General features: G+C 45.3%; 1 protein-coding gene across 8 annotated transcripts in view; it reads left to right on the forward strand.

Moving 5' to 3' along the window:
* The window catches only part of LOC110491926 (sodium channel protein type 8 subunit alpha), an 89,779-nt gene that overhangs the window by 60,301 nt on the left and 14,928 nt on the right, over positions 1 to 14,550 (forward strand). For 6 of the 8 annotated variants that reach the window (XM_090202672.1, XM_090202674.1, XM_090202676.1 and 3 more), the window contains 6 exons: positions 1,609 to 1,782; positions 2,207 to 2,563; positions 2,818 to 3,291; positions 4,848 to 4,968; positions 5,199 to 5,353; positions 6,493 to 6,666. In XM_090202672.1, coding sequence (XP_090058798.1) covers positions 1,609 to 1,782; positions 2,207 to 2,563; positions 2,818 to 3,291; positions 4,848 to 4,968; positions 5,199 to 5,353; positions 6,493 to 6,666 — 1,455 coding nt within the window. Of the gene's footprint in view, positions 1 to 1,608; positions 1,783 to 2,206; positions 2,564 to 2,817; positions 3,292 to 4,847; positions 4,969 to 5,198; positions 5,354 to 6,492; positions 6,667 to 10,978; positions 11,129 to 14,550 lie in introns of those variants that run through there. The other 2 variants (XM_090202677.1, XM_090202678.1) reach the window with 1 other exon arrangement.

The following is a 14,550-nucleotide window of genomic DNA, read 5'->3' on the forward strand; positions in this document are numbered from 1 at the left end:
GGACTCCCTACCTACAGTGTCCCTGAATCTATACACATCTTCCTTGTGTCTTTCTCCTCTCTGCTCCTCTCCTCTCTCCTTCTCGCCCCCCTCCTCTCTCCCCATTTCTTACATGGGGCTGGACTGTATACTGTAGGAGTCTCTCTCTCTCTCTCTGTCCTTTTTCCTTTCTCTCAACCCCCCCCCCCCCCCCCCCTTATCATATGATTCTTCTGTGCTGCTATTTCCTTGTCCCATGCAGCAATCTGCTTCACACTGCCTGCTCTGTCTCTGTGCTGCATGCCAGGCTGGTGGGTGGCCCACATTAATATTTTATGCTGCCTGATCGATGAGCTCCCCTAAAATGGTGCCTGAAGAACGGCTCTTTCTTTCTGAAATCCCAACCTGGCCCTTTTTACAATTAGCATTTCTACAGGAACTGAGTCAAAATCCTGAGCTGCACATACGGTTTCAGCATATTGCTTAGGGCCTTAAGCCTACTAGCTAATGCAAGCTAAAGCTAAAGCAACTAGCTGATGCTGTTATCATGGATGCTATTAGAATTTCCACAGAAACACAGTAAAAGTAGAGCTGATGCACATAGGATTTTACTGTCTAGTTAGCATGTTAGCTAAAGCTACTAGTTCATGTTGTTAGCATGGATAGCATATTAGTAGAACACAGTCTCTCTTTCTGTGGTGTGGTTAGGATATTGATATTAGCGGTTTGATCAATTTACAGCAGCTGGAAAATGTATCACTTTCAGTAAATTGTGAGATCAGTCTTTTACATATTAGACCAGTGTGTGTTTGTTGTGAAATTATTTGTGATATTCAGCATCGGGCAGTGTGTGTGTTCTGTTAGAGGTATTTTCATTCATGGGTTGGGTATAACCTTGAAGCATAAGTCATCTTCACGCACACAAATGCTCTCACGCACACACACACACACACACACACACACACACACACACACACACACACACACACACACACACACACACACACACACACACACGCGCGTGCACACACAAACACTGCCCGGCCACGCCTTGATCTATGGACACCCAGGGTGTTACATCAGCTGACTCCATGATTAACTGTGACCTTTAGCCATTCATTAGACTCATTAGCAGAACACAGAGGTGTCACAGTGGCCTTACTGACTTCAGAGCAGCTGTAAGGAATGGAAAGTAAGGATTTTAAGCACTGACTAGCCGGGCTAGTAAACCACAATTTCTACTAGCTTAGGTGACATTCTGCTAGCCAAACGTCTGCCCTGTGATGAAAATGTCACTGTCCTAAGGGAGCTAGTTTTGCACATTATGAATGTGAAGGCAGCCTACACAAGGGTCTTCTTTAGACAGAGAAACACACGCCATGGAGACATTGGAAATGCATTCAAAGAGACTCCAGAAAGCGTTCTTGAATCTTAATTGAAGTAAATGCTAGCCTCTTGCTAGTGGGCTAATCTTAATTTCCATCTGAGGTAGTGCTCACCGCTAACTTTTTTAAAGAATTATCGTACCAGTTCCTACAGTACGTCTGACCTCTGTTTGTCACTTTGGAAGGTAAATGTTTCTGTAGCAGCTACTCCAACTGACCTCTGACCTCTATTTGTCCCTACCAGGTGTTCACAGGGATCTTTGCTGTGGAGATGTTTGCCAAGCTGGTTGCCATGGATCCCTACTACTACTTCCAGGAAGGGTGGAACTGCTTTGATGGCTTCATTGTGACCCTATCGTTAGTGGAGCTGGCATTGGCTGACGTGGAGGGGCTGTCCGTGCTCAGATCATTCCGATTGGTAATCTCTCTTTTAGCCCCGTCCTCCCCCCAAATGTACGTGTCTGTCAGTTGTGTACACAAATCATATCAATTCCACAGTGTGCATTGATTCACGTGCTGAATGATTACATGGTGTTGCTCAACTACAGCACTGTCTGTTGTAGTGATACATTTACTTGTATGCAATACAACTTACTGTATATACTGCCTTACTTGTCTATGTACTGCTAGTTTTCATAATGACTGCTTCTGCTCTATCAATTATCATACCAATACTCCAAGAGCCATTTCCGCAACCAGAACTATTGATCACTCAAACCCCAGCTGCTAATGAGTATTTTCCTCTCTCCCTTCTTCCATCATTCTCACATCCTCTCTTCCTCCCGCTCTCTCTCTTCCTCCCTCCCCTCTCCATCACTCTCTTCCATGCCCCTCTCCCTCAGCTAAGAGTGTTTAAACTGGCCAAGTCATGGCCCACACTCAACATGCTGATCAAGATCATCGGTAACTCTGTTGGCGCCCTGGGAAACCTGACCCTCGTCTTAGCGCTCATCGTCTTCATCTTTGCCGTGGTCGGCATGCAGCTGTTCGGCAAGAACTACAAAGACTGTGTGTGTAAGATCGCCCTGGACTGTAAGCTGCCCCGCTGGCACATGCACGACTTCTTCCACTCGTTCCTGATGGTGTTCCGGGTGCTGTGCGGGGAGTGGATCGAGACCATGTGGGATTGTATGGAGGTGGCCGGACAGGGCATGTGTCTCATCGTCTTCATGATGGTCATGGTCATCGGGAACTTGGTGGTAAGTGTCCCCAGAGTGTATCTTTGTATACAATACTAGCCTTCCTGATGGTCCTCAAACCCCAGTCGCCATAACCGAGGGCGGTGACCGTAGTCGCTGGCCCAAGAAACGTAACTCTCTGGGAGCAGTTTGCCGTCTTATGAACGGCAGGTTCGTTGCACTACACATACCAGGTCCCGTGTGTACGCACATCTCCGTTGGCCAGTTCCACCCTCACGTCTGACCCAGTGTGTGCCTGATTCTCCTCCCTACAGGTGTTGAACCTTTTCCTTGCCTTGCTGCTGTCCTCGTTCAGCGCAGACAACTTAGCCGCAACAGATGACGACGGAGAGATGAACAACCTTCAGATCTCCGTCATCCGCATCAAGAAGGGCATCGCCTGGTTCAAGATCAAGCTGGCGGAGTTGGTGCTCAGCTTGACCAAGAAGCCTCCGGTGGAGGATGAACAGAAACCTTTAGACGACATGTACGACAAGAAACTGAACTGTATCGCCAACCACAGTGGTGTGGATATCAACCGCGACCTGGACTACACCAAGAATGGTAACGGCACCACTAGTGGTATAGGGAGCAGCGTCGGGAAGTACATGATCGACGAGGACCACATGTCCTTCATCCACAACCCGAACCTGACCGTGTGCGTTCCCATCGCGGTCGGAGAGTCCGACTTCGAGAACCTCAACACCGAGGACTTCAGTAGCGAGTCGGAGAACGAGAACAGCAAAGAGGTGAGTGAACAGAGAGTTAGTTAGCCACATGTTTAATGCACATGTCGCCATGAGAACCTGGTACCTCAATATGGCTCTGATGAAAAGTAGCACAATGGCCAGGAATAGGGTGCCATTTTAGACACACCCATAGTGTGTCTCTTGATAATGATGTTGTTGTAATGTTGTGGTGATGTTGTGGTAATGTTGTGGTAATGACGCAGGAGGTCATTTGAAGATTACGTTGTAGTAACGTTGTGGTGTTTTTGCAGGGGGTAAGTAACGTTGTGGTTATGTTGTAATGTTGCAGCGATGCAGTAATGTTGCATGGGGGGGGTAATGTTTTGGTCGCCAAATGGTGTGGTTATGTTGTGGTAATGTTGCATTAATGTTGTGGCCATGTTGTGGTACTGCTTTGGTAATGTTGCGGCAGTCTTATTGTAGTGTTGCGGTAATGTTGTATCAATGCTTTGGTAACGTTGAGGTAATCTTATTGTAATGTTGTGGTGATGTGGTAGTAATGTTGTAGTAATGCATAAGCTCCATGGTTGCTGTTTTGTGGTCTCCTGGCAGGAACGGGTGTGGTCACCAGTTTAACATTAGTTTCCGCTGCCCAAGGCTCTTATGTAACTCCATTACTCATATATACACACACTCACTACTACACTAGTAATGGCTACAGCCGTGGATGAAATGGATATCTGCTGAACTGGGTTTTTTTTTTCTTCTTAAAATGTCGCCGATACATTTAGCAGTATGGCTAGAGTGGAGGGTTATTTGATATTCCACCCCTGTAGGCCACAGTACGTCTTAAATCTGTGGCATATCACAATGTTAGGAATTGCAGTCGGCTGCTGTGGCTTTGATATTTGCAGTTAAGCCTCATCGTCTGTAGTTTCGCATTTTAAGGCAACTTGAATCGCTCATTGGAGGCTCTCGTTTAACATCTAGCGCTCGCTAATGCCATGTAAAGCCCGGGTGAATCACGACCAGGTCATTGGTACTCTGCTAGTCATGCCATGTGTTTCCTCAAGGTCACTTAGAACACGTCGAGCATGACAGATCACACACTCAGCATGTGGACATGGGTAGACGCAACTCATTGTGTGTACCACCAGGATGTATCTTAGCCCCGGGACTATGTCTACATCATCTTCTTCTTCATCCTTTAATCTCTATATCGTCATCTGTCTGTCTACCTATATGAAGCCTCAGGGAGGTAGCTATTTATACATTGAGACAGGAAGTGAGAGCCGCTGCGAGGGACGCAGCAGTATGTATGAATGGCTGTGAGAGAGGCTTCGCTGTTTGTCATGTCGCTCTGCTCTCTCTCGTCTGTCTCTCTCTGTGTACCAATAACCCAGGATCCATTGCTGCCGACAGGGCTATTGATCAGTCAACCTGCTGCTGATGATGTGTGTCTCTCTGTCCCTTGTCCTGTCATTCTCACGTCCTCTCTGTGTGTCTCTCTGTCGCTCGCTCTCTGTCCCTCTCTCGCTCTGCGTCTGTCTGTATCTCTGTGCGTGTGTGTGTGTGTGTGTGTGTGTGTGTGTGTGCATCTCTGTCTGTGTGTGTAGCTGGACGACACCAGCTCATCGGAGGGCAGCACCATAGACATCAAGCCTGATGTGGAGGTGGAGGCGGTGGTGGTGGAGGCTGTGGAAGAGTACCTAGACCCAGAAAACTGTTGGACACCTGGTAGGACTGCACCTTGCTCTTCCTTGTCCCGCCCCTCTGTGCCCTGCCCAGTTCCTCCCTGCTCTGCCAGTCTGAACCACTCCTTGCCCTCCCTTGCCCTAAACCATACCCTGACACTCCCTTGTGCCCCTCCCTGCCCTGCTCCTCCCAGTTTGTAATTCATACATTCTTTTCAATGTTTTAGTAACGGTATGATGTTGTGTGTTTGCTCCTGTCCCCCTTCCGTACAGAGTGTATTATCAAGTATCCATGCTGCGACGTGCCCATCACTCACGGGTGGGGAAAATATTGGTGGTTCCTGAGAAAGACATGCTATCTAATTGTGGAGCATAACTGGTTCGAAACCGTCATTATCTTTATGATCCTACTCAGTAGTGGGGCCCTGGTAAGTCACAGTGTGGAACGTCAACACACACACAAAAAAATGCATGTTCACACACACACAGTGAGACAGAGAGGCTTTGGTCAAAAGGTGTGCGCTAGACAATAGTGTAGGGTGCCATTTCGGACGCAGAAAGGAGGTTGAGTGTGAGTGGAGAAGGTTGGCTATTTAAGGGCTGTGTTTCTCTCTGCCTGGCTTTGAGGACATAGGACACAACATGGAGTGGTGCGGTCAGCAGGCCCAGTCACTGAAAAGGGTGGGAGGGAGGGGCCAAGCAGAAGCATCACAGCCAGTCACAGTACTAAGAAGGGTGGGGGGGATGGGCCGGGCAGGAGCATCTCAGCCAGTCACTGTACTAAGGAGGGTGGGGGGGATGGGCCAGGCAGGAGCATCTCAGCCAGTCACTGTACTAAGGAGGGTGGGGGTAGCGGCCAGGCAGGAGCATCTCAGCCAGTCACTGTACTAAGGAGGGTGGGGGTAGCGGCCAGGCAGGAGCATCTCAGCCAGTCACTGTACTAAGAAGGGTGGGGGGGGGGGGGGGCAGGCAGGAGCATCACAGCCAGTCACTGTACTAAGAGGGGGGGGGGGGGGGGGACAGGCAGGAGCATCTCAGCCTGTCACTGTACTAAGGAGAGGAGGGGGGATGACGACTGCCATTTGAGACACATATGGACTCTCTCTGTGATTAATGGACTGTACCATTTATCTGAGAGGGGATCTAATGGACTGTGTGATTTATCAGATAGGATAGGCGGGGGGAATCTATTTCGGGGGCCAAGGGAGCTATGTCCTCAGGCATGACGTCAAATCAGCAGGAATGGAATAGTGCAATCAATACTACATTTTTCCTGGGAATTTTAAATATATTTTTTTTGCCATGATTGAGCAACAGAACCGTTGCTGTGTACATTTTCATCACTTTTAATGTAAATAGTCTGTTGACTTTATTGTGTTTCTAATCCTCCATGATTTGTTATATATTCATTGTTGTACTTATATGGCCGAGGCAAATGATAGGCTATGTATTTAAAATCTTTCAATAAATGTATCAATCCCAGAGCATGTTCGTTTTACCCACCAATTCAGCTGAAGATAACCGTGTATGTGCCCCCCCCCCCCCCCCCCCCCCCCCCCCCCCCCAGGCTTTTGAGGATGTGTACATCCAGCAGAGGAAGACCATCAGGACCATCTTGGAATACGCCGACAGTGTGTTCACATACATCTTTATCCTAGAGATGTTGCTCAAGTGGGTCGCCTACGGATTCCACAAGTACTTCACCAACGCCTGGTGCTGGCTCGACTTCTTTATTGTCGATGTAAGTAACATTTTCTGGTTCTTTACGGTAGATTTGGTAGCCATTTTGTATAGGCAGGATAGGAGGCTAGGACCTTAGAAATAGAATTGACTTGAATGGGGAGGCCCATTCTAGGAATTCTATTTCTATGGCAACCACACTCTGTTGAAGCAACATACTATACTGTGTACATTCTAAAACACTGCCTGTCATGTAGAGTTACAGTGAAAAACGCACATTGTTATGTAAAAATAGATATGTTCCATATATTATATATAGGGCCTACGGCGTGCTTTCAGTCACACAGTACACTGTTAAAGTAGCTGTCCAGTGTTTCCAGATTTCTATGAAATATGATCTATAATTAATTACAATATGAGTGAAATAGTTTTCCTTCCAAATCTTTTTTATTAAGTATGTTTGAAAAGCAGCCTTTTTTGTGTTTGAATGGTGTGGGCGTACACCAACAACAGAATGATGTGGGCGTAAACCTGTCAATAAATACATATTTTTTATGACAAGTAAACAGCTGATTGGCCAGTTCAGCCAATGAGACGTCTCAGACAAAAACATTATGTCATACTCTATGAGGAAATAGAAAACATTTTTTAAACGGTCTGTTTGTGACACAAGTTTGAGTTATTTTTCTCTAATTTATGCTTTGGCAACAAATATGACTATAGGGCGAGTTAACATCTCGATTTGAGAATGAGTTAACAGATGATGTGTTTTTAAAAAGTGAGATGTTCACTGGACAGTTACTTTAAGTTATCCCTTATAGAGGTATTCGGTACTGTGATTCCTAACATAGGCTTCTGTCTAACAAGGTGTGGTGTGGTATGGTAGGGTCGGAAGGATAGATAGAGTAGTAAACGAACAGCAACTTCATGCAATGCAATGGGTGAGAAGACATGATGATATTCACATTAACAGAAAGTGTAGGATTCATCAATCTTACAATATCCAATATCCATATCCCAAGAGAGCATGGAAGTGTTTACTATACCATGAGTTAGTCCATCAATTTTAAGTGAATCTATGTCTCTCACCACTTGCATCTCCATGAAGTAATTTCTCTCTCTCTCTGTTTACTTGGTTTCTTGTCAATCTGCAATGCTTGAATATGAACGGCAATTCTCTGTTTGTGAGTTTGGCTATTATGTGCCTTCGTGTGCGATGAAGCAAGGAATTGTGCGCTCTCTGTTTCCCCATCATGTGCAAATAGAAACCAATTCTATTGTTTTATGACATAACAGCTGTTAGAAAAATGATTCAAATTTGATGACAATGATATTGGAATGTGAATGCTGGTAGCTAAGGAGCAGTACAAATTGGAATCAATCAGCCAATCAATAACCAAGAATATTGATCAACATATTCAAGCAATGCTCAGCAACAACAGGGTATGCGTCCTCTACTGTCTTCTACCGTGTCTCTACTGTGTCCTCTGCTGTGTCTCTGACCTGTCTACAGTGCAATCTACTGTACGTCTAATGTACTGGATGTCTTTTATATCTCTGTGTTATTGGTCATTCTCTGCCCCTTCTGTGACACAACTCTTGACAGTCTTTGGAACAGTGGAATTTCTTTAATTCCGTTATTAAATTCTAAGTTGATTAATTCATTTTAAATGAATCCAGGACCATTGAATTGATTAGTTATGGGAATGATAATTAACGGTTGGTTGCTTTAACAGTAATATATATATATATATATATATATACATAAAACAGGCAGAGAAATTCCTTCAGACTTGAAAGTTGACGCCTCAGCAAGGGGCATTGAGTAATGTCATGTTGCCAAGATATGATCCAATCCCCTGACTGAACTGTGTCTGTGGTGTGGAAATCCTGCTTCGATGGTCAGATTTGGCCAATGACCTTGGTTCTTACCTTGTCATTGGAAAGATGAAGAAGCTCTCTTCTGTGTGTTGTTGAACTCTTACCTCTGTCCTTGAACTAACCACCTCTCAACAGTCGCCGACACACTGTTTGTGTGGTCCAGCCCAAGCCATCTCTGTCTGACAGGAGTTCTATCTGACCCTTAATGGTTGGAGGTTAGATATGATCAAGTGGAGGCTGGTGAGGGGAGGACGGCTCATAGTAATAGCTGGAATGGAATGGTATCAAACACATTGATGGAATTACGTGTTTGATACCATTCCGTTCCAGCCATTACCGTGAGCCCGTCCTCCAATTTAAAGTGCCACCAGCCGCCACTGGAGATGATACAGTATGAGAATGTGACTGTTGACCCCATAGAGATCCTGCAATTCTCTATGTATTTCCGTGGTTGACCCATCTATTCTTAAACACCGAACAAACACTGCTGAGACGCACCGAAAAGACAAACGGCGAAAAGCAGCGGGTGGCCGTGCTCTGTTAGCGAACACCTGCTGGGTGTCAACGAACGGTGGTGATACAATATGTAGACTCGAAATGAACAGAAAATGACGCCCGCCCGCTGTTTTTAGCCGTTGGTAGTCATGGTGTGTTTTGGCCTTTACGGTCACAGTATGCTTGACTTTACAATAGGCTGTATTGATTGGCATCAGCCATTGTCAGAGTTAAAGGCATGTTATACCGAACTCATTTTAGTACAGTTACTTCCTTTTCATGCCTTTTTAAAATGACATTGTTACTGAGTAATTCCCTAAGGAATAATCAACTTGAATTAATGACAGTCTTTTTGCTAACTATTTTCAGTCATTGTTAATGTCAAACATGTTCCTGATATGGTGCTGTTTTATGTACAGTAGTAACTGCGGTAGAATATAGTTAACACTAACCTAAAACGTACCGTAGTTTACAAAACAATCATGTAAAACACAAGACACCTTACCTTCAGTGTTGATTCTGGTAGAACAAATTCTACCTAAATCTAATTGAAGTCCTATATGTACCCCACAGAGTTAGTGACCCCTCTATGGACTGACTGACTCCAATGTAACCCACGACCCAGAGCCATTGATATACACTACAATATGGTTAGGTGGTGAGTTTGGTGCCACTATGGGGTTCAATCAGAACACTTCACCAAACTCCGTATATTGATGGCTCTACCACGCCCCTCCCCAACCCCTTCTTTACCCACAACCCTCGGCTTCAGCCCGAGCCAACAGGGTTGTGATGCACAGAGCTGCAGTGTGTTCATTGTTGCAGTGTGAACCAACACTTGGGAGGATGGCCGTACTGTACTACGGCCGTACAGTGGCCTACATTTCCCAAGATGCACTTGGGATGGTCGTATGGTATGGGGGCCGACAATTCCCTCCCAAGTTGTCAATGTTTGACAACAAAGTGTGACATACCCCCACCCTTATCCCCCCTCCCTCCCTCGACCCAACCCCCACCCCCCTCCCATCCTCCTTAAAGTCTTACGCTTCCTCTTACCCCAGGAATGTTGTGAGTGACCTTTGACCTTGTGCTGAGGTGATGATGTAATGATGGTGGCAGCCAGTTGGTAAGTTTGGTCCTCCAGACTGGCAAACAAGCAGTCAGTCCCTCTTAAAATGCTGCTGTGCCTCACCGAGTCTAGGTCGTCCTGGGTAGTCCGTCTGTTTGTGGCCTGTCTGTGACTCTACTGTCTGTCATTGTCACTGTGATGTCTGTGGTTTGGTTTGGAGTTAACCATGTCTCTCTGTGGGCACCATCAGAAGGGGGACACCATCATTGCTTAAGTTTATACGAGCATGAATTACTCTCTGTGTGTGTGTGTGTGCGTGTTTATCTGTTCCACATACCTTTTGTGTTTTGATATATTTCTGTTGAGTTATATTTTCATTGGCCTCTCTGGTTCTTGATTTGTATTTTAGAAATGTGAAGAGCAAATGTGATACAGTAGAATTACTATGAGAAGACAGAATAACTTACTGGGCCCTTGCTTTGTTTAGCCATACATTACTTACCTCTAGACTATTTGGTCCAAAATTGAAGAATAGATTTTTGATCAAATCATTTACATTGTTGAGAAAACAGTCAGTTACAGTACACCGCTATCTTAATGACACTATCTTAATAATACAGTACAGCATTTCTTTGGATACCAACGTTTTTATGCAGGACTCCGTACTCTTCAATTATATAACCACAGTGCTGTAAGGTAGAATCTAGATCAAAACAAATCCTTCTAGTAAAGCTAGTAGCCAGTCGAGTTTGGGGATGGAGTCGTTACGTAATAGCGGAATGAGGCTGGATCCATCCATCCATCCTTTTATTTTATAAGACATTTAGCCATTTTCATCATTGTTGTTTTTGTTCTGTTTGATTTTAGTTTCCGTTGTCTTTCTGTTTTTCTTTCTGTTTCTGTTCCACTGTTCCTCATTGGATCACAGCCCAGAGATGTGATTGGCCTTGCCTTGCAGAGCTCGACGCTGATTCGCTGAGGGCTGCCACACCCACACAGCAGGCCCCTTGATCTCTAAGGGGGAGGGGCACTCCAAGGGGTCAGGCTGAGGCTGAAGGTGACAAATACCCCAAATACTGTGACGGTAGAATAAAGGCAAAATCTTTATTTTATTTTTGTGTATCTGTTTAAAAGAAGCACAATGGAAATAAGTCAGTGACTTATCCTTGAAGTGTGTTTTTTTTCTCTCGAAACGATTAATAAATTCAATCAATTTATCGTCGCCATGATCATACAGCTTGCTGGGTTATTATACAGCTATACTGATTATTAACAAATGGGAGGTCCTCAACTAAAAGAATTGAGCCAACTAGAATCTGATGGAATCGTGTGTAATATACAGGTCATATGGAGTCCTGGAGACTCAGGAGCCCTTGAACCACATAACCCAGAGATCAACATCATGAGTCACGAGTCCAGTGGTGAGTTCCATGCCGATGGCTTCATCGCCGTCAACTGGAATGACCAGAGTGCCATTGTACGTAGTATATCAGTTTTCATTGACTGTAGTACTGCCAATGGCCTTAAAATCGAAATAAAGATTTTGCCTTTGTTAGAATCCCCCCTCTATCTGTGACTGGTCTGGTCAGCTTTGGATGTTGTGTTCTTTGCAGTGAGTTTGACCAGTATGGTCTGGTTGGCTGGTTGGAGGTGCCTTTACATGTTTTTACTGTGCACCACTGTTTTCCCTTTGTTAAGGAACTGGTGCTCTCTCTCTTCCCAGTCTCACCACCTGAACAATGGCAGCGTGAGAGATCGGGCCAAACTTTTTGTGTTTGCCGTTCTAAGAACTATTAGATTGACATCTGTAATGTTGAATCAATGAGATACTGAAGTACCATTTAGTCACGTCAGGGTGGGGGGTCAATTCTATTTCAATTCAGGAAGTAAACGGAAATGACTAATGATGAAAATTGACATTGGAATTTCAGTTTACTTCCTAAATTGATGGAAAAAGCCATTGCCACAACTGGCCTTGCTCTCCTCTCTTCACTATATGCCTACTGGTTCTGCTTTCCAGACTCATGGTACTCCGACCCCAATTGTGTCTGAGATACAACAGGAAGTGGCTACTGTACAGGCCTACTAGTCACAGCAGCTCGCCTTCATCTTCTAATGACAGACATTGCCTCCTTGAGGTGACCTCATCATTCCTTAACACCCTTCCCTCGCTTCTATACAGTGCATACAGTATGTGCTGCTGCCTATTTATCACCAGTGTTTATCCCCCAAAATCATGTTTGCAAGTACAAATAAAACCTGATTAAAGCTCATGAATTTAAACAAATAAATATTTAAAAATAAAAGACCGGGAGGTCCGTGGGGCGACGTACAATTGGCCTAGCGTCCTCCTGGTTTGGGAGGGTTTGGCCGGTAGGGATATCCTTGTCTCATCGCGCACCAGCGACTCCTGTGGCGGGCCGGGCGTAGTGCGCGCTAACCAAGGTTGCCAGGTGCACGGTGTTTCCTCCGACACATTGGTGCGGCTGGCTTCCGGGTTGGATGCGCGCTGTGTTAAGAAGCAGTGTGGCTTGGTTGGGTTGTGTATCGGAGGACGCATGACTTTCAACCTTCGTCTCTCCCGAGCCCGTACGGGAGTTGTAGCGATGAGACAAGATAGTAGCTACTAAACAATTGGATACCACGAAATTGGGGAGAAAAAGGGGTAAAATTCAAAAATATATTACAATTTTAATTTTTTAAAGAACTCGGGCCCCATGACTGAGTGGCAGCTGCGGTACTGTGTGGGGGAGCAAGGTGGAGCTATTTATTTATTTTTATTTCACCTTCATTTAACCAGGTAGGCTAGTTGAGAACAAGTTCTCATTTACAACTGCAACCTGGCCAAGATAAAGCGTAGCAATTCGACACATACAACAACACAGTTACACATGGAATAAACAAAAAATACAGTCAATAGTGAGTGCAAATGAGGTAAGTTAAGGAAATGAATAGGCCATGGTGGCGAAGTAATTACAATTTAGCAATTAAACACTGGAATAATAGATCGGCAGAAGATGAATGTGCAAGTAGAGATACTGGGGTGCAAAGGAGCAAGATAAATAAATAAAATAAATGAATACAGTATGGGGATGAGGTAGGTAGACAGATGGGCTATGTACAGGTGCAGTGATCTGTGAGCTGCTCTGACAGCTGGTGCTTAAAGTTAGTGAGGGAGATGTGAGTCTCCAGCTTCAGAGATTTTTGCAGTTCGTTCCAGTCATGGGCAGCAGAGAACTAGAAGGAAAGACGACCAAAGGGGGAATTGGCTTTGGGGGTGATATACCTGCTGGAGCGAGTGCTACGAGTGGGTGCTGCTATGGTGACCAGTGAGCTGAGATAAGGCGGGGCTTTACCTAGTAGAGACTTGAAGATAACCTGTAGCCAGTGGGTTTGGCAACGAGTATGAAGCGAGGGCCAACCAACGAGAGCGTACAGGTCGCAATGGTGGGTAGTGTATGGGGCTTTGGTGACAAAACGGATGGCACTGTGATAGACTGCATTCAGTTTGTTGAGTAGAGTGTTGGAGGCTATTTTATAGATGACATCATCGAAGTCGAGGATCGGTAGGATGGTCAGTTTTACGGGGGTATGTTTGGCAGCATGAGTGAAGGATGCTTTGTTGCGAAATAGGAAGCCATTTCTAGATTTAATTTTGGATTGGAGATGCTTAATGTGAGTCTGGAAGGAGAGTTTACAGTCTAACGAGACACCTAGGTATTTGTAGTTGTCCACATATTCTAAGTCAGAACCGTCCAGAGTAGTGATGCTGGGCGGGCGGGCGGGCAGGTGTGGGCAGCGATCGGTTGAAGAGCATGCATTTGGTTTTACTTGCATTTAAGAGCAGTTGGAGGCCACGGAAGGAGAGTTGTATGGCATTGAAGCTCACTTAGCCCTGACAAATCCTTTCAGTACTTCACAAGTGCATAGCTTAGGGGTTGATTTGGTGTTGGGCCATTGTGTGTGAGAGTGGGGGAGAAGCACCCGTTTCTTTGAGGTTGTGTGTTGTTACCTGTTCCTGTGTGTAACTCTACTGTACTCAGTGTCTCTCCAGTGGTCCTTTAAGTGCCATCCAGTGCCAAATAACTAATGTGTCCAATCTCCCCTTAACCCTCTATCCCAACCCTTTACTACTGTCAGTGTGTGGTTAACTGTATGAATTGTATGTGGCTCCTATTTGATTCTAATGCTGTGTGAATATGATAAGGAGATTTTTGGCAAATCAAAATGACGTACATGTACATATTTACCTGTATTCTTTCTCTTAGGTTCCGTTAAGTTTGTCTGTCTTAAATTATATGGGATATTATGCCTCAGCCGAGCGCGACAGACATGGAGAGACAATGTTAGAGGGGCCAGGGTAAGGTTCCACAAGTCTGTTGGGTTTTTATATTAACTTCTACAGGTTGTAACCTCTCTCCTTTCCTCCCTCCCTCCCTCCCTCCCCTCTTCCTCCTCCTCCTCCCCAGTCCCCTTCGTTCGCCTGTCTGTATCTGTACT

This window comes from Oncorhynchus mykiss, chromosome 16 (genome assembly GCF_057628025.1).
Source record: "Oncorhynchus mykiss isolate SJ-2025 chromosome 16, ASM5762802v1, whole genome shotgun sequence".
Lineage (NCBI taxonomy): Eukaryota > Metazoa > Chordata > Actinopteri > Salmoniformes > Salmonidae > Oncorhynchus > Oncorhynchus mykiss.